Here is a 27,544-nt window from a genome sequence, read left to right as displayed (position 1 = left end):
CAATATACAGACTGATTTAGACAGCTGTTTAACTGTCTAAAATACATACATTTTCCATACCCGCCTAGTCCTGCTCAGGCAATCAATCAATCAATCAATCAATCAATCAATCAATCAATCAATCCATCAATCCATCAATCCATCAATCAATCAATCAAACTTTATTTGTATAGCACCTTTCATACAGGTTAGTGCAGTTCAAAGTGCTTCACAGATGGCTGACAAGCCGAAAACAGAACAAGTGTGGACCGAGAAAAGACAATTTGAGACCAATGCACACAAGAAAATAAAATGTAATAAAATATCATTAAAAGCGATAATAACAGTAATAGTAGTAAAACAGTGAAGTAAAATCTAGATAAATAAAATAACAATAAAATGATACAAGTTAAATACAATAAAATAAGTGATTAATAAAATAGAATAATATTTTACAACTTAAATACAATGAAATAAGTGATTGATAAAATAGCAATAAATTAGAATAATTTATACAACTTAAATACAATTAAATAAATTATTAATAAAATAACAATAAAATAGAATCAAATTATACTACTTAAATACAATAAAATAAGTAATTAATAAAATAATAAAATAGAATAAAAATGTTACAATTTAAATACAATAAAATAAGTGATTAATAAAATAACAATAAAATAGAATAACATTTTACAACTTGAATACAATTAAATAAGTGATTAATAAAATAACGATAAAAGAGAATATAATTTTACAACTTAAATACAATAAAATAAGTGATTAATAAAATAACATTAAAATAGATTACAATTATACAACTTAAATACATTGAAATAAGTGAATAAAATAACAACCATTCTTAATGGAAGGCCTGGCTGAATAGGTAGACTAATTGAGGAATTGAGGGTTTATCCCAGCATGCATTGAGGGTAAATGCAGGGAATCAGGTGGCCAGTCCATTATTGGACTAAAACAGACAAAAAAACAAACACATTCAGGGTATTTTAGAGCATTCAATCCTTCTGAAATCCATACAGATGCTGCAGCCTGATAAAGATTCAAACTGGAGCTGCATGTGAAACTGAATCCAACCACATGAAGCCATATCAGCTGACACAGTCAGGTAACCTGTCCTCAACTAGAGCAGAAGTATCATGTTTTCAGACCTAGATCAGATATAAAGGAGCAGATGGAACTGTGACTATGAATCATTACAGAACATACTAACATTTGCATAATGAAGGGACTGTCAATTTAAGTGAGTACCCTTATCAATCAACCAGTCTTGTCCTCATTTGAATGCAGCTGATGTGAGGCTGATGCTCTGTGACAGGTGTCAACAAGGATCAGGTGTGTCCTGCTGTTCTCCAGTAAATGCTTGTTGTGGTGTGTGAACGGCCCAAACAGCGTGTCAGATTCGTCTCATGTAATCTGTTAATCTGGGGGAGTGTCTCCTGTTAACCAAGGAGGACCAGAGGAGGACCAGAGGACGACCCCTCTCGGTGTAACCACGCCCAATCAGCTGTTTCCTCAACTTCTGCAGGAGCTCATGTGAAAACTTTTCCTCCTTCTGTTTTAGTGTGTCTCAACCGATGGTAGACTCCACCACGTTGTGTTTCGGGATTTCAATTTGTGTAATCCAGTCATCATGATGTCCTCTCTGTCGGAGCAGCAGTGGTGTCCCAGCAGCGTCCAGGTAACGGTGCAACAAGCCCGAGGCCTCCGGATAAAGGGCAAGAGCGGCACCAACGATGCGTACGCAGTGATGCAGGTGGGCAAGGAGAAGTTCCAGACCTCGGTGGCGGAGAAGAGCGTGGCTCCGGTGTGGAAGGAGGAGGCCAGCTTCGACCTGCCGCCGCTGCTGCTGCAACACGGAGGAGGAGGAGGAGGAGGAGGAGGAAGAGACACGCTGCATGTCCACGTCCTGCACCGGGCCCTGGTGGGACCAGACAAGCTGCTGGGACAGGCTGTCATCAACCTGCTGCAGCTCAGCGAGGACAGCACCCGCAACAAGACCGAGTGAGTGCACACAGTCACACAGCAGGAATACAGAGAGGAGCTTTAGTTGAATAAGAATAATCGGTTAATCGAATTGTTCGATTAATTGTGTGGTCCATGTCAGCAAGTAGCCAAACACCCCATCACAAGACCCCAGAAAGTCCAAACGTTTCTTGTTTTGTTTCTACCAAAACCCAAATAACCTAGGCTGTATTTGGTTTATCATCACAGAACACTCAGAAATATTCACATTTAAGAAACTGGAACCAGTTGCTGAAACATTTTCAATTAATCAACTAATTGGCTATATGTCTATAAGCCTCTACCAAACAAATAACCAGGGATGCAACTAACGAGGTTATTTTCATCAATCTGTCGGTTGTTTTCTCAGTTAATCGATTAGTTGTTTGGTCTATAAAATGTCAGAAACAAATGGTGAAACATGTGAAATCAGTGTTTCCCAAAGCCCAAGATGATGTCCTCAAATGTCTTGATTTGTCCACATCTCAAATATATTCAATTTACTGTCATACAGGAGTAAAGAAACCAGAAAATAATCACATTTAAGAAGCTGTAACCAGTTGCTGAAACGTCTTCAATCAATTAATCGACTAATTGGCTATATGTCTATAAGCCTCTACCAAATAAATAACCAGGGATGCAACTAACGAGATTATTTTCATTGTTGGTTAATCTGTTGCTTATTTTCTCAATTAATCGATTAGTTGATTGGTCTATTAAATGTCAGAAAATTGTAAAATCAGTGTTTCCCAAAGCCCAAGATGATGTCCTCAAATGTCTTGCTTTGTCCACATCTCAAAGATATTCAGTTTACTGTCATAGAGGAGTAAAGAAACCAGAAAATATTCACATTTAAGAAGCTGGAGTCAGAGAAATTCACTGTATTTCCCTTAAAAAAATACTCAAACCGATTAATCGATTATCGAAAATGGTTGGCGATTAATTTAATAGTTGACAACTAATCGATTAATCGTTGCAGCCCTACAAATATTTCTTGTTTTGTTTGACCAAAACCCAAAATGTATTTAGGTTATCATCATAGAAGACTCAGAAAACCAGAAATAAAACCATTTAAGAAACTGGAACCAGTTACTGACACATTTCCTGTCAATCAACTTACCAATTAATCAACTAATAGTCTTTAAGCCTCAACCAAACAAATAACATTAACTCCAATTTATCATTGAGCTTGTCCCCTATTAGTCTGCTGGTTAAAAAGAAATCATTCTGTTGAAGTTTCTTTGAGGAATCAAAAGCCTCTGCAGCAGCTGACCCTGAGGAGAGACCAGTCAAAAGAAAAAGTGTTTCTCCTTTTAAAAAATAACCCACTGTATTTTGAAGGAGTCTGGGCATCAAACAGTACTATGTCTTGTAGTTTTATCCCAGTCCTCTGAATACAAGACTGTGTATTATGTGTAATATGTAAGGTTTGGGCAGATGTTACTCTTAGCTTTTATCTCTTAGCTGCATGTAAATGTGGAAATCATGGGAGGTGAAATGAAGACTACGTAACTTTGATTTCCATCTGCGTCACAGGGGAACTACTCCTGGCTGCTGGTTTTGCTGGTCACACTGCAGCTTTGTGGTTTTACGGGACAAAACTCCATAATCCCTATTAGGCTAAATCCTCAATAATTACAACATATGTCTTTTTATTGTAATAATAAAATTATGCAGCATCTGTATTACTCCAGTATCGGCGAGCCGTCATTACAGTCACCATATGAATACGTTTGCCCTTAATCTGTGCATTGAAAAGACTCTTTGGAAGTGACTTCCCTCTGTGATATTTGCACTTTTTTTCCCCACTGAGGTGAGGTATTTCAGCACACACAGCCATGCATCACTACACAGACCTGCTTATGAATGTTGCCCACTCGCTCCGGTGCAGCTTAAGGGATTTGTTCCCCTGGCAGCAGCCTTCAAGGATGCCAATCAGCATTACTTACTCAGGCGAAAGGCGTGACTCAAAGGATTCACTTTTTCATTGACTGAACCCGTCAACAACAGACAGATTCCCCCCCCCCAAAAAAAGACCCAGACTTCACCTCGCTGTGGATTCTCATTACACTGCAGTGATCAGGTTTTACAGGCCTTACTGGTATACTGTAATATTATGCCTTCTCATTTAGGTGCTCTACAGTTGGGCAAAGAAAAGGTTTAACATTTTATTTCAAGATATCCTTGTTAGAGATTGAAATACAACACCCGTCAGCCATAATTCAGTAAGAATGGAAAGTGTTTTGTTGTGCTAAGCTGTTTCGGAGTATTTTAGTCCCCCGCCGTGTGACCGGTATTATACAAAAGCAGACTGCATACCAGCCTAAATGCATAAACATACACTTCCTTCTTCCACCTTCTCCAGGGTTGTTTGATGCCGTTTGGGTCTGTCTGCTCTGTTTGAAGTCTTGGGTCATTGCATGAATTGTAATGTAGTCTATAGCGAGGTTAGATTTGATGTTTTGTTCATTATAAAACAATATAGATTTGCTGTCTGCTCATATTGTGGCAAACCTCTTATAAAACAGCAAGCAGTCAACCCAGCTTCAACGGGTTTCTTGTGACCGTCACAGTGAAAAATCCATATTTAAATCAGATCTGAGAGCATGAAATGAGCTCTTTAAAATGCATTCGGCCACAAATAACTTTTCATACCATTCTGCCTGCTTCTCTCGGGTTGGGCTATTGTCCAACTCTCAGCATGCTGGGCTGAACTCCACCTGGCTGTACGCTGCTGCATGTTAAATCATGCATGGTTTTGGGTTTCTGTATCTCTGATTACATCTGTTCTTTTTAAAAAAATCAGATATTTGTTTCCATTTTCACAGATATTTGCGTTTTTATACATGCATATTTATGAGGATTTCTTACCCTGAATATATATTTTGTTGTATAATTAGCAAACAAGCTTCTGCAGTGTTGAGTAAATGCTCAACATGTGTTTCTGTTGATCTTTCCCTAGTCCTCTGCAGGCTGTGTGAATGCACCTTGACTCTGAGGCTTAAATCCAGCTTTGGCCTCACATTCCTGACTGTTTTTATCTATGAAAAGCAAACAGTGACGCCAACAGAGACGGTCTAGCGAGGTCAGTTTTTCTGAGGAAGACTACTGTGTCTGTACTGACCTCCGACACACAAACATGTTGCACGAGCTGCCAGTACAACAGCTCTACTGTTTGAGGTACATGGTGCATTACTCTTTTTTTTGAACATGTGTTGCTCACTAAAGAAAGCACTGCTGTTAGTAAAAGTCATCAGGAACATTTAGACAGCACAGGTGACAGAATGGATAGAAACTTATTTAGTTACTGGAACATAGTAGGTATTTTTCTTTTATAAAAAAAACACTTTTTATTGTTTATACCTGTGCTTTTCTTACTCTGACATGTCAAAATGTCTTCTGTGAAAAAGGCCTATTTTCTAACTTAAACACTTTCAACTAAGGGCATTATAATACCCACATCAATAGAGTGCTCCAGGGATGACATATTTTTATAGGCTAACCAGGAAGTTGGCATCGCCCTGGTTCTCGCCACAAAAAGCCAATGGGATTTTTCCCATTAGGTTTTGGATTACTGCAGAACATAAGCTCTGTGGCAAACAAACATTTATGATACTTATATGTTTTGTTCAGCAAGATAATCTTCACAAATGAACACCTTTTTTATGATTTTTGATGTGTGAATGCAATCGGCAGAAGTAAGAAGCTAACATTAGGCTATAAACACTATGAGCGTGAGTATGTAAAGGCAGACGAGTCGGCGTGATGACGTTTAGTAGTCTCATTTAGCCACTTGTTAGCAATCGCCTTTTTTTAAGACGCATAAAATCTCACAATTCACGTATTTTATATCGTAGAGCAAAACGTTAAAATCTCTTAAGCTTGTGTTAACCACAGACCTTATTTCAGGCATCTAACTAAAAACCCATTCAGAAAACCCATTTACTTCCTGACGAGGGAACCGGGAGTGCTAAAACGCCAACTCATTTCCGGGTTTTAGGACTCATTCCTGCAGCTCTCTATGAGGCTAATGATCAGCTGAATAACATTTATTGTAGTGCCTTTTATTACCTACTGTCAGGCCTGATAGCACCTGCACTGTGAAGCCTGGATACAGAAAAAAGGGACCCCAGAAAAAAACCATTCATACCACCTAGTGTAAAGATATAAAGAAACCTGCAGTAAGCCATGTCTCAATTACAACATCTGTCCAGCATTTTGCCATTTGAAACCGCTTCACTGTAAGTTCACCTGTCCTTGACATAGCGTGTATTGCGATTGATTTTGTTTGTAAAGGGGATTTTCTTGTCGGTTCCACTCTGGTTCCTTTGCACAGGCTTTCATCGTGGCTTCTCTGACTCGTGGATACAGTGAGCTCTGGACAGTTTTAGTCCTTGGACGTTGTCTCTGTTGAGTTGTTTTTACTCAATCAGCTCTTCTCCCACTCACACAGCTGTGTGCTCTGTGATAAGAAAGGCTTGAGCCACGCATTGTCTTATCAGTAGTTCAGGCTTCACAAGGAAGGATGTGTGTGTGCAGATTGTAGAATACATTTAGAAAATGTTGAGTCATGCGTTATCCTCCTGAATTTCGGATTGTACAGCTGAGCAGAACACTTTCTTCACTGGGGGGTGGGAGATTACTGAGTTTAAGGGCATCCTCATCTTCATTATTATTATCATCCAGGGACTGTTAAGTGAAAGCCACTTTTAAGTCCTCCTCCTGCACACTGCTGCTTACTACCCCATACAGCTAACGCCCAAACACTTTCACAACTTCCCTTCTCTTTAAACTGAACCAGCTTACTTCTTCTCTTTTTTATTTCATGTAGGATGTATTTGTTTTAGTGGTATCTGTCGGTATCAGCAAGCAAAGTACAGTATTTCAAAGGTCAGGGTTGTGATTATACTGTACATTTCAGTATAGTATACACTGGACATAATGCTTTTTTATAGTATATTGTATGCTATAATATAGTACAGTGTTAGTATAGTACAGTTTGGTGTGCTATAGGCTGCTGTAGTAGGCTACATGTCAATAAGTAAGATGCACTGATAGTATAATATGCTATACTAATACTACACTCTAAAAACTGCTGTGTTAAAAATAACCCAATTACTAATACTACCATACTATACTATAATACAGTAAAGCATACAGTGCTTTACCATAATATTCCCTGTACTATACTCTATACCACCCTTCTATATACTGTTATACTATATTATACTATAGTACTGTAAATCATACAGTGCTTTATTAATTACATAAATGCTATACTAATATTTTACCATACTGTACTATGGTACAGTATAGCATACTAATGTGAAATGCTAATATTACACTGTTATAATATACTATTATATTGTACAAAATAGTTGGTTTTTAATTACCGATTTTCCAGAATCATTAATAAAAGAAAAACGCATTACTAGAATGTGCTATAATCAATATTTTTATATGAATCACATGACTATTTGTATGTGAAAGGGGTTCCTCATCGAGTTAATACCAGACTCTGCAGTTCCTCTCAGGTCTATGAAGCTTTATAGAGTCACATATGAGTTTCAAAGGGAGATTGTGCAGTTGGCATGGAATTATAGATGTTAAAATTTCAATTTGAAGAGCCCTTAAAAATGGATTAAGGTGATTAAGGTCTCTCTTGAAGTGGTGCTGAAATGAGGAGGAAATATCAGTGATGACAATATTGAAAGCTTCAGACCAGGGTCAAGAGAAAGCTTTAAAACTTTTGAGCCAAAATGGAAGTAAAATCCTTTTTAATGAGGCTATAATCGTAATTGTTTTTTATTAACACTTGACTGCTGACTATTTGTAATGATGAACCCACCTTAGAATTATTACCCAATTCTACAGAGCTTTAAAACATCTTTCGGATCATTGTTTTGGATTTAAGGCCTGCACTTTCACTGTTTTGGTACATGCTCTCTGCTCCCATCATCATCATTTTTTAGCCACAGCAGGTAGCTCTAAAACCATCTGTATTTGCTACAGTCTCACCCCACGGCAAATGGTAGTTGGAGAAAAGATAGCAACCAGCTGGTGAACATAATGGATGCATTTAGCAGCCGAATAGCCAGATATTCCCCTCAGGTGTTGGTGGAGACCAAAAACAGAGCTAAAAGTGAGTGTAGGAGTAAGAAGAACATAACAGCTGCAGAACGCTGTCTACATTTGCATGATGAATAAATGTAATATCTATCTGGCAGTGTTTTGTTGAAGGACGTTCACTAGGGGAATCGTGAAGAAGTCCCTCAGTGGAATAATTTAATAATGTCGAGGCCTGAAATGTGCAGATCACATCCCGTTACTCATCAGCAGTATGGGAGGCAGGGGAGCTGTGGCTGCAGTCTCACCCATTTGGCAACTTCCAGGAAGGACGTTTTCCTCCTTAATTTGTTTGTGCAACACATCTGAAGCATTGCTAAGGGAGGAGGAGGAGGGTGAAAGCAGAACATATCTGATTCAGTACCACTTAGAGGAAGATACTATTGGGTCACATAAACACACAAACCCAAAACATGATGTAGTTACGCGATCACAACATCATGTAATGCTTTTTTTCTGTATAAAAACCACATTATTTTTTTAACCAAATTTGTTGATTTTTCTTTTTTTCCACATTGCAAGAAGAGACCGTTTTTTCGCGCGCACACCCACCCACCCACACACACAAACACACACACACACACACACACACACAGAAATGCACCCAAGGCCCCTTCCTCATTTCCTCATTTCCCTAGGAATCCAGATTTCAGTTGGAGTTGTTTGTTCAGTGGTGAGCTGACCTCAGATTTCTGCCTGATGGGCACTTTTTTTTTCGCTGACTGCTCCTTTTTCGTTGTTCTGTTAAAAAAGTGTTCTGCTTATTCTGAGACCCTTCTGTCAGTACTGGGCCGTGACGCAGGTGCAGAAGTTGACACAACCATGTCTCAGTGGACGCCTCACTGAGTTGGTTTGGGCATTTCTACATGTTATTACAAGACTTACTTTTTATGTTTGCAAGTTTTGAGGTTGTATGTAGTGTTTATGTTGGGTTCCTGATGGTATTTGATTGTCAAGCTACATCTAAATGTGGTGGTTGTTTAAAGGGTGATAAGGTTTATAGCAGATTGGTTTCCTGTGACAAGTTTTGTGAGGAGCAGAGACTAATCTTGTTGGATAAAAACTTCTTCCTTCAAGTGGCCGACTAGTCTATTGACTGTCTGCAGGTTTAGATGTCTGGGAACGTGCAGTATGCATAAGGTCAAGCGTGACACATGTCTCCAAGGCATTGTGGGTCACAAGCTTTCAGAGAGCCTGCTACATTACAAGTCTGATCCAAGGTCTTACCTTTTATTAGGATTTGAGACATTGGAGGAAAAGGGAACAACATTCATAAGGCTGATGGTGAAAAAAAGCATACACAGTACAAGCATTCATAACGCCCCCACATTAGAGGCTGCCACAGGCAGAACAGTATTATTATTATTATTTTTAAAAACTTTCCTTCATGGTCAGTTTGCTGGTTGTGCTCAGAGACTCACAGACTTTCCAAAAACATTCAAGTGGCTGCTGAGTCACTCTCCCATTTTGCTTTGGGATGGATCATAGTTTCCATAAAGAAGCTGATGAGGACTAAACATCAACACATGAATCTCAGTCTTTTAGTGTCTATGATTCCTTTAAGCCATTCAGTAGATTACATTATGGTGAATAATAGTCTGTATAGGGAAACAATGCTCTGTTGATATAACTCTTTTCTCTGTGACACCTTGTTATTGCAGTTAGTGTGTGGATCATCTTAAAAGTTAGTAAAGTGAATGTAAATAGACATTCATTTTCAGGCTTTACAGAGTTTCAGCAAATTGTTTAGCTGTCCGTCCTGCAACTTTTCTTTTTTTTGGTTCAATCTCACAGCTCTCACAGTGTCATTTTCAGCTGCAGCAGGCCGCTTTTTTCAGGTCTACAGCTCTAAAAACTTTTAGCCTTTGTACTTTATACTACGTGGTAGCAGATAATACACCAACTCACAGGAGACCAAAAACAGAGCTAAAAAGCGAGTGAATAATGGACTTACATTCACCAAGGGGACACAAACTCAACTCTAAATGAATGATTATGTTACTCTGTAAAAAAGTGCCCTTTTGGATGCCCCTATGGTACAGTAGATATGACAATGTCCCCTCTTTGGTGCCCTTAAATGGAAAACACATGATGTAGTGCCCTCTAGGATGCCCTGTGCCCTCTTGGGTGTCCTTCCAGTGGAGATGTAGTGCCCTCTTGGGTTCCCTTAAATGGAGAAAACATGATGATGTGCCCTCTTGGGCTCCCTTAAATGGAGAAAATGTGATAAAGTGCCCTCCAGGGTGGCCTTAAAATGGATAAAACATGATGCAGTGCCCTATAGGCGGCTTTACATGCTAGAAAGCTTTCTGCACGCTGGTGCCCTTTTAATTTTTTCTGCCCCTGCCCCTCAGACCGCCTGAGTGCGCCACTGGCTGGACGTGTACATGTTTGCCATATCATCTTAAAAGATGACTATGTCTCATTTCCACTGCCCTCAAGTGGCCAAAAGAAATCAGTTACTGCAGGTCTAAGAATGGTTTCTAAACTTAGCCAACACTGAAACAAGAAGTTAATGACATCCAGAATAATGTATATACAATGTGCACTTTATTTTTAAATCAGACATTTGGGGATTATGTATCTGTTAACATGCATCAAAAAATGTTATTCCAATAAGTTTCCTCTCTTTAACAGATGGTTTAAGTTGCTGGACAAGAGTGGCAAGCCGGACAAAGACAGAGGAGAGGTGCTTGTGGACATCCAGTTCATGAGAAACAACATGACCGCCAGCATGTTTGACCTCTCCGCTGCCGGAAAATCCAAATCTCGCCTGGGCAAGTTCAAGGACAAAGTTCGTGGCAAGAAAAAGGAATCTGACACCATGTCTAACGTGGTGCCGTCCTTCGCCCAGGTTCTGACAGACAGCGAGGAGGAGGGGAACCGGGACGGCGAGGTAGCCGCGGTCAAGGGCGAGAAAAAGAAGAAGCATAAGATGAAGTCTTTGTTTTCTCCCAAGTCTAATCTGCAGAAGAACATTTCTCAGTCCATGTCTGTCCTGCCTGGGAAGAACTCCTCGCTGAGCGGCAGCCAGTCTTCTGGTCTAAATGTGGATTCCTCTGAAGGTCGGGAGTTTTTAATTTACTCCATCACTATTATTTCTTTCATTTTTTCTCCTTTCCTCTGTCATTAAATACATGTTAACTTCCCCATGTACTTCCAGGTAAAAAGAAGTTCAAGTTCCTCAAACATAAACGTTCAGGCAGCTCAGACAGCAAAGATTCCTCCTCTGGTCAACAAAAACAAGGCGCTGCCGAACAGAGTAACGTGTGCATCAATGGCAGTCACGTATACTGTGAAGAGCCGCCGCTCCGGACCTCTCGCATCGGCTCCAACTTCAGTCTGGCCAGTTCAGGCCACGGATCCATGGAGGACGTCCCCGAAAGCTCTCCTCCATCCGTTGACTCACTGAGGGCGATGAGGCAGTATTCACCCTGGACGGAGGAGGAGGAAGAGGAAGTACAAAGCATACAAGAGGATGTGGGTGCTGAACTAAGAACGGAGGAAGAGGAAAAGATTAGAATGGGAGAGGAGAGGAGGAGAAAAGAAGAGGAAGAGGAGAGGGTTAGAAGACAAGAAGAAGAGCTTGAGAAGTTGGCTGAGGAGAAGAGGAGACAAGAGGAAGAAGAAAGAAGGAGGACTGAAGAAGAGAGAGTTAAAAGGGAGGAAGGGGAAAGGATTAGGAGGGAGGAGGAAGAGAGAAGGCAACAAGAGGAAGAGGAGAGGGTAAGGAGAGAAGAAGAGCGTGAAAGATTAGCAGGGTTAAAGAGGAGACAAGAGGAAGAAGAAAGAAGGACTGAAGAAGAGAGAGTTAGAAAGGAAGAAGAGGGGAGGATTAGGAGGGAGGAGGAGAAGGTTGAGGAAGAGAGGAGGAGACAGGAGGAAGAGGAGAGGGTAAGGAGAGAAGAAGAGGAGCGTGAGGAAAAGAGAAGGCTTGAAGAACAAGAAAGTAGGCAAAGAGAGGAGGAAAGGATTAGGATGGAGGAAGAGAGGGCTGAGGAAGAGAGGAGAAGACAAGAGGAAGAGGAGAGAGCGAGGAGACAAGAAGAGGAGGGTAAGATAGCAGGAAAGAGGAGGCATGAGGAACAAGAAAGGAGGCGAAGGGAGGAAGAGGAAATGATTAGGATGGGGGAGGAGAAGGCTGAGGAAGAGAGGAGGAGACAAGAAGAAGAGGAGAGGGCAGGGAGACAAGAAGAGGGTAAGATAGCAGGAGAGAGGAGGCTTGAGGAACAAGAAAGGAGGCGAAGGGAGGAAGAGGAAAGGATTAGGATGGAGGAGGAGAAGGCTCAGGAAGAGAGGAGGAGACAAGAAGAAGAGCATAAGTTAGCAGAGCAAAAGATAAGACTGGAAGAAGGAAGGAGGATTGAAGAACAGAAAGTTAAAAAGGAGGAAGAGGAGAGGATCAGGAGGGAGGAGGAGAGGGGTGAAGAAGAGAGGAGGAGACGAGAGGAAGAGGAGATGATGAGAAGACAAGAAGAGGAGCGTGAGGAAAAGAGGAAACTAGAGGAGGAAGAAAAGAAAAGGATTGAGGCAGAAGAGAAGATTAGACGGGATGAAGAGGAAAGGATACGGATGGAGGAAGAGAGGAGGAAAGAAGAGGAAGAGGAGAGAGTTAGGAGGCAGTTGGCAGAGGAAAAGAGGATACTAGAAGAACAAGAAAGGAGGAGAATTGAGGAAGAGGAAAGAAAGCAAAGGGAGGAAGAGGAAATGATTAGGAAAGAGGAGGAGAGGAGACGAGAGGAAGAGGAGAGGGCAAGGAAGGAAAAGGAAGAGAGATTGGTAGAAGAAAAAATTAGACAACAGGAACAAGAGAGGAAAAGGATTGAGGAAGAGGAGAAAATGAAACGGGAGGAAGAGGAGAGGATTAGGAGGGAGGAGAAAGTTGAAAAGGAGAGGAAGGAAGAGGAAGCCAGGAAGCTGGAGAAAGAGAAGTTAAAGAGGGAAGCAGAAGAACAGAAGAAGAAGGAAACCAAACTCAAAGCTGCAGGGAAGAAAGTGTCCGTAGAGAGCCCTGCAGAAGTCACTACTACTAACCCGTTTGATGAGATTCCTGACTCACCTGATGGACCCGACGGCAGCACGGCCAAGGTGTCATCTGCCCGGCAAAGGTTAGAATTTACATGAAACCATGAGTTGAGTTAAAGAGATAGTTTGGGTGTTTTGAAGTGGGGTTGTATGAGGTACTTATCCATAGTCAGTGTATTACCTACAGTAGATGACGGTCAGAACGCCCCAAGTTTGGAGAAGCAGACAGGAGTACCAGCACGGGAGCAAAGCAATGTACTGATTGAAAATTATAATTATTACTGCTGTGAACGAGGGCAGCAGTAAAAAGCATTTTAGACACCTAAAAGACAATATCAGTTTAAGTGTATACTATATTTAGAATATTTTCACCGCTTCATCTTGCCATAAGACAGCGATACAGTCCATGTTTCCGACGGGGAACTGAAGCCGCTATCTATGCTCTCGCCAAAGCCACCAGACTCCATTGGGAAATAAACAGTAATTTTACCTCACAGAACACAGCCGTTGCGATCGAGGCAGCGGTACACTAGCAACCCCTGTGTTCTGCGGGGTAAAATTACAGTTTTTTTTCAATGGAGTTTGGTGAATTTAAGGAGAGGTTCCCTGTCGGAAAGGGCTGTCTGACGGCAAGGTAAAGCGGTGAAAATATTCCAATTATAGCTTACACTTAAACTGATGTTGTTGTTTTTTAGGTGAGCCTTTCTTTTAGGTGGCTAAAATATGTTTTGCTGCCGTTCCCGTCCACAGCAATACATTGCTTTGGTTCTGTGCGGTAACTCCTGTCTGCTTCTCCATCATCCTTTTAACTTGCCTTAGTTATCAGTAACAGAACTGATACCAGAATGGCAGAGGAAGTAGTGAAACTAAATTTGAATAGCTGATGAAAGCGATATAAAGTCAGTCATTGTGCAGAAAATGTTATCTGAATTCATCTTCTATTTTTCAGTCAGTCACAACAACACAGCAGCAGTTCTTCTCAGCACTTCTCTTTTAAGCGCGACCTCAAGCTGACACCGTCATGAAACTTGCATGAACATGTCAACTGAGATTGGTGGCTCATTGCACAGTCTTACCTCATTAAAGCAGGTGTCATATGAACAGGGAGTGAAAATGACTTGAAACAATGGGTAATAATATTTCACAGAGATCTCAGGATGAGATTTGCTTGGTGTTAAAAGCTTTTATCCTTTATTATATCACTACGTCTTACTAAATTGCATTGCCTTTACAATATACTGTTTTTTCAAATGAACATTCAGTGTTCTCCTTTGCTTGTTCTCTACTTTTGCTATATTTAATTTGATTCTCAACATCCTAGAAAAGGCGTATTTTGTCTTCCCTATGAGACTCCTTTTTAATTGAATGCTTAAGTATGCTGAAATGTCACGTAGTCTGTGTCTCATTTCCAGGGTTCAACCGACTGCGTCATCGTTGGGAAGCCAGCCCGTTGCCAGTGATGAAAATGATCCCACTGGTACTCAACGTGAGAGGCGACTGGCTCCTCAGCCTCCAGGAAGGGATCAAGCAGAGAAACAGAGTCAGGACGGATCGACTCGACATCTGGCACAAATCAACAAGAAGAATAAAGACAAAGACGTCAAAACCGTCAGCGTTCCCCCTCAGCGCTCTGTGCAAATGATCGCTCCTCTGAGTAGGTCCCCCACGGATACAAAGAACACCCAGAGCTTGACGCAAAGTAGTGCCACCAAAGAAACAAATGTAGCCAAACCCAGTAAACGCCATGCGCCGTCCAGACCTCGCTCTGTGGATGAAGGGCCGTCATCTGAACACAAAACAGCCCCGTCTTCTGATGGCAACGTTTCCTGTGAACGTGGCCCTGAGGCGAAACAAGTCCCGATCGTTTATGGCTTGAATCCTTTCGATGACGACGAAGATGAAAATGCAACACAAGCTGCTGATAAAGATGACGCCTCTCAAACACAAATCAAATCCTCAAAGGCCCGCGCCCCCCCACTTCCTGCAAAGAAAGCTGCCACGTCGAGCACTTTGATTAACCAAAACACTGAAGGAGACCATGTTACAGATGATGAAGGTGTGACTGATAACAGCGTGACCCACGCACGTGACCCCAAGTCGGAGGCCGTGCATGTCCAGGAGGCTCCACTACAAGAGTCCCAGCCTGCGGCGGTGCAGAGAGCTGCAGAGGAGGCAGGTGGGAAGAAGGAGGTGCCTCCTGTAGCTACACGCAGGTGAGACGGTTCACATCCTCAACAGAATATTTCTAGAATGCATCCATCCCTTCATATATATTATAGATCACACAGCACTAGCTCCCAATATCATGCCTTCTATGATTCATACTTTCATTTATCATTTATACTCATATTCATCCTTGCTTGTATTATTAATTGTGTTCTATCTGATAAGGTAGGTGTGCTTGAATGAGCTTGCAGCATTAATACAATCATATTCTGTTTGACTAGTGATTGCTAAATAGGTTACTCTCTGATCGCATAGAAAAATTATACAGCTTTACAACTGAGTCTTACTTGCACCCCAATAGAGTGGTGCAGGGATGACGTATGTTTGTAGGCCAGCCAGGAAATTAGCATCGAACTGGTTCCCTCGACAAAAAGCCAATGGGATTTTTCTATTGGGTTTTTGATTATTGCAGAAAATAAGCTCTGTGGCAAACACACGTTTATGATACTTAACACGTTTTGTTCAGCAAGATAATCTTCACAAAGGAACACCACTTTTATGATTTTTGAAGAGTAAATGCGATTGCCAGAAGTAAAAAGCTAATGTTATGCTATAAACAAACCACACCACGGTCGCATGAACGCGAGTATGCACAACGAGGCTGTAAAGGAGGACTTAGTAGTCTTCGTAGTCTTATTTAGCCATTTGCTAGCAACCCCCTTTTTAAAGACACGTAAAAGCTTCAAAACTCACAAGTGGGATATTTACTGATGTATTTTATATCGTAGAACAAAAAGTTAAAATCTCTTAAGCTTTTGTTAATCGCAGACCTTATTTCAGGCGTTTAACTAAAAACCCATTCAGAAAACCCATTGACTTCCAGACGAGGGAACCGGGAGTGCTAAAATGCTAACTCATTTCCAGGTTTTAGGACTCATTCCTGCAGCACTCTATACTCCCATTTCCTTTCACTCCCATCCAACCAGTGCCTAAATCTTTATTTTTTGTTTTGTCATCGCAGGCTTCAACCTGTAAAACCCCTTAATCCTTTGGAGCAGCAGTCTGTTTCAGTCGTTAAAGGGGAAAAAGATAACAAATCCGCAGGAATCCTGCAGGAGAAAACAAAGGTATCTCTTTTCTTTTTAAGCAAAACTTTTATGGTGGTTAAAGGATTTTTTTATTTCTAAATTAACCAAGAAAAGTGTTTACATGTCAATGCTTATTCATTAAATAGCATCAACATTTGAATCTTCCATTAAGAGCTTTGTGTTATATTTGTGTTTTTAATATGCACATACTGTACATATCATTACCCTCACAGGTAAATGACACCGGGCTGAAGGGGCCATACTCCCAGCTGACTCAAGAGGAACTCATCTCTCTGGTGCTCAAGCAGGAAACCCAGCTGTCAGAGAGAGACAAAAAGATATCACACCTGGAGCAGTACATCGACAACTTGCTTGTGCGCGTCATGGAAGAAAAACCAAGTATTCTCATGTCCCTGAACTCTCTGAAAGCTGCCTAGGTGGATTCACAGCTGACACTTTATCCCCACTGTACCTAATCAGTTTAGACCCAGTAATCTGACCGTACCACATCAGAAACTTCTAAATACTTGTTGATTGTATTTTGAAACAGAAAAATTAAGGTTTACAAGGTTTGGACAGTTCGAGGTCCCCATACTGGCAAATGAATAATGATTAAAATTTAAATATATTTTGTAAAAGACATCTGTTGCATTTTCAGCTAAGAGCTTTTCTATTGGGGGATTATGTCAATTTGCAATCAAAGATGTTAATAAGTACAAAGATATTCTACTTTTTTTGTAATATTTAGTAATACTTTTGACTCTTTGCTACTGTATGTGCATGTTTGATGTTTAAACAATCTCTTTTGTGTATTTGTTATGATTATTTTCATGTTGAGCACAACATTGTTATTGCTTTGTTAAATGTCAAATGTTGCCAACATGTCAAACTTAATTACTGTAGTTAATGGTTAAAAAAAATGCAGCTTCCTGTCCCCTGAAGATATCTCCACTTCTCCAGTATGAAGAAGAGCCTTATTTTACTGTCCAAACTATGCACTAGTTATGTAGATAATGTTTCTTGCTCTTGTACTGAATGTCAAAGTTTACATGATTCTACTAACCCCCAAAAGGCACTTTACTCAGCTTACACTAACATGATGTACACTGAATTAATGTTCTGTGTTGTGATATTAAGATATGAAAAATAAAATAAACGTCTTTCTTGTTCAGATAAACAGACATGTTGTCATTCCTGATCAATAGAGTCTAGCGCTCTGTGTAGTTTTTTAAAAACAATATTGTGGATTCATATTCTGTGTGATTTGGGATTCCCTATATTCTATATTTTTCCTTATGATAGTTTTCCTCCAAATCAACTAGAAATTTAAACAGTTTCTTTAGAGGATGGAACCTGCCAAAATAAAAAAAATTGATGAATAAATAAAAGGGAAAACTAAATGGAAGAGTAGATTGATAGGGGAATTAACACAAATGTAAATAAATAAAGAAGCAAATTAAAACAAATATCAATTTATGTCACATTTTATCAATTAATGCCCACATTTATTTTTAATATTTTTTGAAACATTTAATGGCATATAATTTATTTATTTATCGAGTCATTCATTCATTCATTTATTTATTTTACATTTTGGCAGGTTCCATCTTCCATAAGTTCCTAATATCTACCAAAATCATTATCAATGTAGAGCGTCCTGTATTTACTCATTTATTATTCCATCTCTTCAAAAAGAAAAGTAGGATTGTCTTGAAAATACTTGTCAAATCTTCACATAATGTACTGTAAGTTAAATTTGAATGTTATATTTTCATTATCTGTGTGAATATCTAGAGAAATATCAGTTTTTGTAACATTGTATGTCAGGACCAAGCGGAACCATCGACAACCGGAACCTTTGTATCTACCCGGGCACATTTAACGGTACGCGGCCCGGCGACAGTAAACGCTCATTGGTCGTTCAGCTCAGCGGCTGTTTACACTTTCTCTCCCCCATGCGTGTGTCGAGTCCACCTGAGTGCTGCAGGTGTTCAGACCGACCTCACCTGGTTCATCGTGTACCTGTTTCCTCATAGTGTTCTTGCTTGTTGTTGTTGATGTGAGAGATGCCTCGAGCTGGTCTGAGCTGTCCGGGCTGCGGCTCCTCCAACATCGTGGATGATGACCTGTACTGCCAGGTCCAGCTGGTGTGTGTGGACTGCGGCTCCGTGGTGTCAGAAGGACATCTGGCCGATGACCCCGTCCACGTCGGAGGTTCAGGTATGAACAGCGAGACACGGAGGCATCACAAACACACTTAAAGGTCCCATATCATGCTCATTTTCAGGTTCATACTTGTATGTTGTGTTTCTACTAGAACATGTTTACATGCTGTAATGTTAAAAAAAAACTTTATTTTCCTCATACTGTCAGCCTGAATATGCCTGTATTCACCCTCTGTCTGAAACGCTCCGTTTTAGCACCTTTTGACCGAATTGCAACAGAACTGTTCAGTTCGGTTCAGTGCAGTTCAGACAACTTTATTTATCCCCCCAATAAATAAATTATATGCCATTAAATGTTAAAAATAAATCTAGGCATTAATTGATCAAATGTGATATAAATTTATATTTCTTTTAATACGCTTCTTTATTTATTTATCAAATACTACAATTAATTTGTAGCATTCCCAGTCCATACATCCATACATACAACAGACAACCAATAATTAGTTAAGTCAAAGGAAACATATTAAAGGCATGGGGCCGTTGGAGGGACAAGTTGTAATAAGAACCATAAAAATACATAGGCAATAAAAGCCAAACAAAAATAAACAATATATGAGAACAACATATCTTAAAGTTCCTCTAAATAACAGTTATTTAAAATGGGTATGGTCTGTGTTTCAGCAGCTTAACAGCAGAAGGGATAAAGGACTTGGAGTAACGATTTGTTCTCCTTAAGGGCACATTATAACGTCGGCCTGAAGGCATCAGAGAGAATTCAGCCGAAACAATGTGATCTGGTTGGCTGATCATTTTTTTTGCTTTCTCAGCCACCTGTTTCTCCCAAATTGTGCCCAAGTCCTTCTGCTGAACTCCACTAATCTTGGAGCACACGTTGACTATACTATTTAGACTGTTCTTGTCCTTCACAGACAGACCGTTCAACCAGCAGGTAAAAGAAAAGGTTAAAAGGCTTTCAATAAAAGAATGGTAAAAGTTACATAAGATCGTATCACAGACATTAAAAGAATTTAGCTTCCGCATTAAATTAATCCTTTGTTGACCCCGTTTGACAATCGAAATTGCAATCGAATTGCGTTGCTAGGCAACAGCTTGGGTCCATGTGTACTTCCTGTCAGCTGATGACATTCATATACACTGCAACCAGGAATAAAACTGGGACACATTTTAGAATGTTTTACGATTAAAATGTGTCAAGGGTCTAAATATTGTATATTTGTGACATCACGAATGGGCAGAAATCCTGACAGCTTGTTTGAAACGCACAGTTTCTGAATACGGGCTGTGTGTATTTCCCTGTGGATCGAGTGTTTCGATACTTTCACAGTATTTATATAGGACTTAAGCCTGCTTTATAATAAAAAAACATGAAAATCTCACTTTTTTATAATATGGGACCTTTAATGGTGGCGCTACAGCAAACACCTAAAGTTCAAAACTTAGAAAATTCATAACAGATCAGCCGTACATGCTACAACTTTGCAACTTCCACCAAAATGTAGCAATCCACTTGTCAATGCTCTCTGGTGGACAAACTATGTAATGGAGACACTGTTTCTAAATGATCTCTAACCGAGTTTGGCATTTCTGTACTGCAATATCTTCTTATTTATCGGCCAACATATATGATATATCTGCAATAAGCAAATATTGGCCAATTTATCCAATTTTAAGGTTTTACGCAGGTGATGCTATTCCTAAGACTTAACTCTGAATACTGGTACTGATACTGCAGTGCAACCAGACCCAACATTGATCAGTTTAACCACTTGGAAGGAACCATAAAGACTGTTGCTTATTGCCTCATAACAGCAGAGGAAGATTTGGCTGGAAAACACCAGAACCACCTTCAGACTTATTGGGTACACTCCACCTTGAAAGAGTCAGGTTTGCTATGAAGGACAAACGTGAAGATTTTAGGAAAATGTGGTCCCCCTTCATTGCTTTTCTAGAAGAAGGCATAAATTCGAATGACAACTTTCCATCTTCATCAGACAACTCCTAGAGGATTGTTGTTGTTTTTTTAATGTGATTTATATTCACTTGTTTGTTGTGTCAGCTTGAACACACTTCACTTTATTCACTTTGTGCTGTTGAGGGTTCATCACGTTTAGTATTGTGTTGTACTGGTTTTATTTTGTAGGATATAGACACACACAACTGCACCAACTTAGTGAACGAAAACAGAGCTTTAAAAAAATATACATTAAAAGAAAATCAACAGTATGTCTCTCCAGCAGAAACAATGCTTGTGTTACTCAACTGCAAAATCCACAGATCTGTTTTTTATTATTATTATTTTGTTAACTAAATATTTTTTTTATGTAATTTTTCAATACTGTGAGCACTATAAACAAACCTCATTCACCTTCATTTTATTGGGGTGACTACGTATCTCGGTGCTGTGCAGATAGGTCTGGCTCCACACATTATCATTCTGCTCCATGGGAAAAATGCTCTGGCTTGTTTGCATTTCTTTAAACCAATCACAATCATCTTAGGCGGCGCTAAGCCCAGTATGCAGGGACGATTCCCTTTCAATATAGATAGCGGAAGAGGAGGAGAATGCCGCGTGAAATGCGCAGCCAATGGCAGGCTTGTACCCCCAAGTAGAGACAGACAGACATTTTAGAGACGGATATCTGAAAACCTGGGCAAATATATCTAAGTCTGTCTGCATGGCTAGACAGCACTACAGGTAAGTGAGAAAATGTACTTTTGTTGATTTGACCCTGTAAGCACTAAGATAATCACCTGTGTCATCTTTGAACTCACTCAGACCCCTAAGATGACAACCACTGTGTGCAGCACCCTCGTGTTATTGTAGATCTAACTCAACCTCATTCAATTGCATTCTTTCTAACAGCCAGCAGGGGGTGACTCCTCTGGTTGCAAAAGGGAAGTCAGATTGTATAAAAGTCTATGAGAAAATGAGCCTACTTCTCACTTGATTTATTACCTCAGTAAACATTGTGAACATGAGTTTATGGTCTCAATCACTAGTTTCAAGTCTTCTTCAATACAGCATGATGTTCATTTAGTAAATTATGGTCCCATTTAGAGTCAAATAGATGTTTTCATCTTAGAACTTTAACCCTTTCACAGTGTGTTTCCAGTTCATGAAAGTTAATTCTAACCTTTTTGGTCGCCTTAAAATGTCTTATTCGGTGGCACTTAGCTCCACCCTCATGTCACTTCTGGTTGCAAAAATCCAAGATGGTAGTGGCCAAAAATCAAGAATGTGACGGCCAAAATGCCGAAGTCAAGGCTTCACACCCATTGCCCACAAACCAATGGGTGATGTCAAGGTGACTACGTCCATTTCTTATATACAGTCTATGCACATAGTGAATATGGGACCTGTAAGACAATTGAGGGTCCGGTTGGCAGTCCAGATCAGGTTTCCGGAAAGCTCTGGGAAACTTGAAAACTCTGCTCTGCTTGGGGTAGCACTGAGTTGTCTACCGCTTCATACATAATGCAGTAATAATAATCTGGGCTGTTTGTGTAAAGTGAATCAGATGAGTGGCACCTACACCAGGTTGCACAGAAAAATGTAGAATTGTTAAAAAAGTGTTTCTATATTGTTAAATAGTATGGTGTAATAGTGTTGATATCTTTGCTAACCCCATCCCTCTGACACTTCTTTTACATTTTCCATTAGATTTTGTCATTGACTTTTGTCCTTGACTCTTTGTGTTTTTACAGAAGTCAGCTACAGCCGATCCACCGCTGTCAAAAAGCCGTGTATGAACCTGATAAACGGTGAGATCTTCTCTACGAGGGGAGATATTGTCACATAGTTCTATACATACAGGCGATCGCACTACTCTCCCATGTTCATAATATCTTTGTTACACCTCTACAGGTCTGCAGCGTTTGAAAGCCATGTGTCGGATTCTCCGGGTCAACCGCGAGATCGAGGACCTCGCGCAGACTTATTACAACAAGGCCTACGTGCACGAGAGTTTCATCAGAGTGAGCCTGCAGAAGAAGGAGGTTCTCGCCGGTTGCTGCGTGCTCGTGAGCTGCAGACTGCTCAACTGGCCCATAACCATGGGAACCATCGGCTGCCTGTTGGAAGCCGACCCCGGAGCGGTTTACAAAGAGTTGGTGAAGATTCTTAAAATTGAAGCTCCGCTTGTCAGCGTCACAGATGTGCTGGAGTCCCACAGTCAAGAGTAAGTGGAGGACGGTGGTCTGAGAGGTTCTGTTTGAAGGGGGGGGCACTTGAATGACCTCATCAGCAACAGATAAATAACAGCTCATTCTGACCAATCCAACCATCAGCATCCATTCTCATTTAGTTTTTATGACCCAGGCCTATTATAAATTTCCCTTAAACCCTTTAGACAGACTCATTTAGCTTTTATTTACAAATGTTCACAAGTGGACTGGGATTGTTCTTATTTGGTTTTGTTAAAAAGTTGATATGTTGAATTATCTCTTGCCTGACTTGACTTTAGGGGAGCTGCTCTTGTCTGGGTTGAACCCATAGACTGTATAGATACCAAAATATCCCGGATATGGGATCTGCCATCTTGAGATTTTTACGTTATTTGGAGCCAGAGGCCCAATCCCAATGTCTCCACTCACAGGCTCACAGACTTTGAGGCGTGTTCCCGCAAAGTCCCTCAGGGTTTAGGGCTGTCCCACTGTCAAATCGTCAAGTCCTTGAGGGCTTTCTCGCAGACATTTTTAGCCCTTTATGAAGACTTTCCGTAAGTCCGCATTTCTGCAGACTTTGCTTGAGGGAATTTACCCACAATTCATAGCGTTGTGACGTTAAACACAGGGTTACCATGGTTTCCAGGGGAAGCCCGGAGACTTAAAACAAAAGGTAAACAGAGGATGGCACGCAGGTGTTCAGCCAGGCATATTTAAATTTGCACGGTACATAAAAACATTAGTAAACAGGTAAGGTGATTTTTTGACAGTTTCCTCTTTTCTCGTAAGGCAAGATCCTGGAAGACGTTCAAATAGGCAGTAAGGTACGTAAAATAAAAACGGTAACATATGTCGCCGCAAAGTGCTGTCCCATTTATATCATTTCAACAACTAACCATTATATCTTTATAACTACTTTTCTGATCAAGATGACATATGTTCTATTATACAGACTCGTTATGGAAAGTTAAAGTTACATCTCTCTGGTACGATACCCGAGCCTCCAGCTGTGAGACTACTTCACTCAGAGCAGCTGTCAATCACAGCTGTCAATCATGACATCTCACCCCCTTTTTATAGCATCAAATAACTTATTAAAACCAAACTACATCAACGTGATAAGAACTACCTAAAATGACAGAAACCATCTTTGGGAAAAAATGATTTGACGTGTACTTTGACTTTTTAGTTTGACCCATTGATCCCATCCGCTAACATGGAGGAGGCGGGCTTTATGACCTATCCTGCAGCCAGCCACCAGATGTTTTGGCTTCACTTTTGGGGAGCCGTCATGTCGTCCATCTTTTTATACAGTCTATGATTGAACCTAGATGAGAGTTGCAAATGCCAGTCAATCTCATTGGAGTCATTTAAAGTTAATTGTCAATCTGGAACGCTACCAGGCAGAAAAAGATAACCAACAGTGCTCTAAATCATACACAAGAAGTGCTTTAAATGAAACATTTCTAAAAAAGATTTTGTTTATAGTTGCATACTGAAAATGTTTTTCCTTTCTGTCAGGTACAAAATTAGCTCACTTCACGTTCCTGAAGAACTGGCTGAGAACGCCAAGGACTTGACCAAACGTGCCGTGGCGCTGGTGGAGCTGGCAGCAGACACGTGGATTGTGACCGGCCGCAGACCCGTCCCCATCATGATGGCAGCGATCTATCTCTCCTGGCAGTCCTTGAAACCCACCAAGCACCGCCTGAAATTCTCTCTGGACAAATTCTGTCAGATGGCCAAAGTGAAAAAGCACAAGCCTGCTATGAAGAGGATAACTGAGATGAAGGAGGTGCTGTGTAAGCTGGGGAAGGAGATTCCCTGGGTCGGGGAAACGGTGACGCCAGACAATGTCGTTCGGCAGGTGGAGGATATTCTACAGCACAGGTACGCCCTGCTGAGGAGGGCTCTCGGGACCCACGAGGACACTCTACTGGCAGACTCTCAGGCCAGCTGCGAGGACTCTCTAAATGAGGAGACGGCTCCTTCCCAAATCTCCGAGCCTGCAGAGCAGAATTCAAATGCATCCTCTGTGGAACAATGTGAACTAAATGCTGAAAGGGCTCAACGACCAGGAGATGGAGACCATAATCCATGCACGGTGCCTGACCTGCACAGTGACACTGACGAGGGCCAAGATCCAGCACCGAACTGGGGGAAGAGAGTGCTGTTTGCTCCCCCATGTGTGATTCATGCAAAGAGAAGGAGAGTGGAGCAGCCAGAGCTCAAGGATGTAACCGGTGATGAGGAAATCTCTGACAGTGAAATTGACTCATACATCCGCACTCCTCGGGAAGCTCGAGAGTTTGCTCTCACACAGGAGATGTTATCTTCAGTGTGAGGAATCGTTACCACCGCTACGCCTCAAGACCTGACTATTCTGATAAGGATGCAGGTATTTCAATGTCCATAAGATTTAGTTCATGATAAGAGATGCTACAGCTCTTTATTTATGTAGTTTTATCCAGTAACAGATTGCATCTGTTTTGTTTTTGCTGCTTATACTTAGTTCACTTTCAAATAAAGTTTTGTTGAAGCGATTAAAAAACACCACATGATGTGCAATCAGTGAAAAATGCAGTACGAAGATCTCCAAAATGCTTTTCTTTTAAAGGATTTATATAATAATAATAATAATTTAATTCCGTTTTTGGTTTTGCACACCGTCCACATCACATATGAACACATTTAGCTTGTTTACAATGTGTGATGTGAGGGTCATTTTTTGGTTTTGCACATTTAAACCAACTTTCCTTTTAAACAGGTCTTTTCCACAGAGGACATTTTGACGTGTCACTGTAAGGAAAGCACTGTTCAGGGTCCTGATATTGTTATTGTTCAGTTTTTCAGAGAATATTCCTACTAAGCTGTTAACATGGCTAATGAAAATTAATATTCCACTAAAATTCGATTAACATGAGTGGTGTTGGATTTGTTCTTTCATTCAACCAACTTCTTGAAAAGGTCGGCGTTGGGATATTTGCGCATATCCAAAAACCTGTTGATCTCCAAGTCTTTCATAATGTTTAAAAGTAGGTGTGTTTTTCCTTCCGACCAGAAATATGGGCTTTTCTTTTGGGCATGCATCTCTGCAAACTGTCGGCTAGTTGGTTTGCGTACAACGCACAGAGCTGGCCGCAAACAGGCAAGAGGCCATGTGTCTCAAACTGCCATAAAAACCCCAATTGAGACATATATTCCAAATGCGTTGTATACAAGAATGCTCCCTAAACCCAAATAATATCGGCTTATCCCACATGTCTTAATCGGAAAATGCTCCATTCAGATTAAGGCCTAATTCAGAATTTCCAAACGGAATATGACGTTTACATGATCCGTATCAAATTTGAAATATTTTAATATTCAAAATAATAGTGGAATATTAGTGTGCATGTAAACGTAGTCACAGTCATGGCTTACTGGGACACTTGAACACAACAGAGCCATCACTAATGTTATGCGTAAACACCTGTGCTCTTCCTGCTATGACAAATCCAGACGTCTGCTGGGGAAAAGGTCTGTTATGCCAATCCTCCAATGAAGCCTTTGTCGTGTTGATTGAATATCTACTTAACAATGATTAGTTTCAGAACACCTAAAAACATTTATACAGTATTACTTCTTCATTACACTTTCAATGAAAATACCAGCATAACGTTCTGAATATTAGCTTGTGACTGATTACTCCTGTTAAAAATCCATCTTTTGAGAGTCTTTTCATTGCCAGAGGATATGATGTAATTGTCAAATTCAAAAGAGCAACTATGGAGTGCTGGTTTCACTGGGATTTATTAAGTTTAATAATTGATATGTTCCTGCCAGCGCTGAGCTATTTTTGGAATATAATCTAGTATAGACCATGATTCAATGTTACCCACTGCGTGTATAGAATACAGAGGATAATATATGCAGCATTCAGGCCCACATAAAATACTAAAACTCACCTAATGTTTTGCAGCCTTGCAGTTTTTGATCAGAAATGTGATGAACGGAAGCCAAATTGGTCTAAATTGGATGAATTTCACAGGGTGAAAACCTGAATAATTAACATTCAACTCCAGGAGATTTACATCATCGTTGGCAAGCACCAAGCATCCTGAAACGATCAATAAATTCTCACATTGTTTCAATGTCCTAAACAGGTCTAGTTGATTTGCATAAAACACTTCCGTCCTCCACGTTATTTAATTAGTAAATTCAGCGGAGCGACCTCGCTCTGACCGAGTCGGATATAATTTAATTTCATCACACTGATCTGAAGCAGAGACGTCATTCGATCACTGTATTTTTATTCACAATTTTTCACAGTGTATTGTTAGTACAGGCTACAGATCAAATGATACCTTCTTTTGCATGTCACACCACAAATTATAAACACAACTTACTGCGGTAGTTATAGGACAGTACACTGTATACAGTGTGTACACCCTAAAACCATTCAATCACTGAGTCCCCTTCATACAAGGAAATGCTGATGGGAAAAGAGCAAACATAAAGGCACGCGTTTTACATCCACACCGCCGTGGAGGAGGTTTAATAACTTTAGTGACACTTGAAACTTGTTGACTTTGTTGAGTTATTACTGCTGCAAAGATAAATCTGTCCCGTCTGTCTGCAGAATGGAGACAAATATGCATACAGAGAATACAGACCAGGTGACATGACGGCTATCATGCAAACTAAATAATAAAAGTGGAATGAAACAATCAGTCCTGCACATTTAGTATAAAATCCCAAGAAGCAAACGCAAGCAGAGAGCACAAAGCAACACAGAACCAACCG

General features: G+C 40.4%; 2 protein-coding genes across 4 annotated transcripts; both read left to right on the top strand.

Annotated features, from left to right (window-relative positions):
* The first annotated feature begins 1,307 nt into the window (after positions 1-1,307).
* Positions 1,308-17,585, top strand: rab11fip1b (RAB11 family interacting protein 1 (class I) b). 3 transcript variants are annotated; one of them, XM_037752886.1, is made up of 7 exons: positions 1,309-2,001; positions 10,765-11,192; positions 11,291-12,309; positions 12,427-13,235; positions 14,565-15,365; positions 16,340-16,445; positions 16,640-17,585. In XM_037752886.1, exons 1-7 carry the CDS (start codon positions 1,631-1,633, stop codon positions 16,841-16,843), a joined length of 3,738 nt encoding a protein of 1,245 aa, XP_037608814.1. In that variant the 5' UTR covers positions 1,309-1,630; the 3' UTR covers positions 16,844-17,585. The 3 variants fall into 3 exon arrangements, with proteins under 3 accessions (XP_037608813.1, XP_037608814.1, XP_037608815.1); XM_037752887.1 differs by having other exon boundaries at positions 1,311-2,001; positions 11,291-12,438; positions 12,868-13,235; XM_037752885.1 differs by having other exon boundaries at positions 1,308-2,001; positions 11,291-13,235.
* A 689-nt stretch (positions 17,586-18,274) lies between these two features.
* On the top strand, positions 18,275-25,315 carry brf2 (BRF2 RNA polymerase III transcription initiation factor subunit). The gene is made up of 4 exons (XM_037753645.1): positions 18,275-18,626; positions 22,301-22,357; positions 22,461-22,773; positions 24,281-25,315. The coding sequence occupies exons 1-4, from the start codon at positions 18,473-18,475 to the stop codon at positions 25,101-25,103; spliced, it is 1,347 nt and encodes a 448-aa protein (XP_037609573.1). The 5' UTR covers positions 18,275-18,472; the 3' UTR covers positions 25,104-25,315.
* The last annotated feature ends 2,229 nt before the right edge of the window (positions 25,316-27,544 follow it).

Source organism: Sebastes umbrosus, chromosome 19 (genome assembly GCF_015220745.1).
Source record: "Sebastes umbrosus isolate fSebUmb1 chromosome 19, fSebUmb1.pri, whole genome shotgun sequence".
NCBI classification, from domain to species: Eukaryota; Metazoa; Chordata; class Actinopteri; order Perciformes; family Sebastidae; genus Sebastes; species Sebastes umbrosus.
Note: the sequence above shows the minus strand (reverse complement) of the source record. Positions and strands in the feature narration are given on the sequence as shown.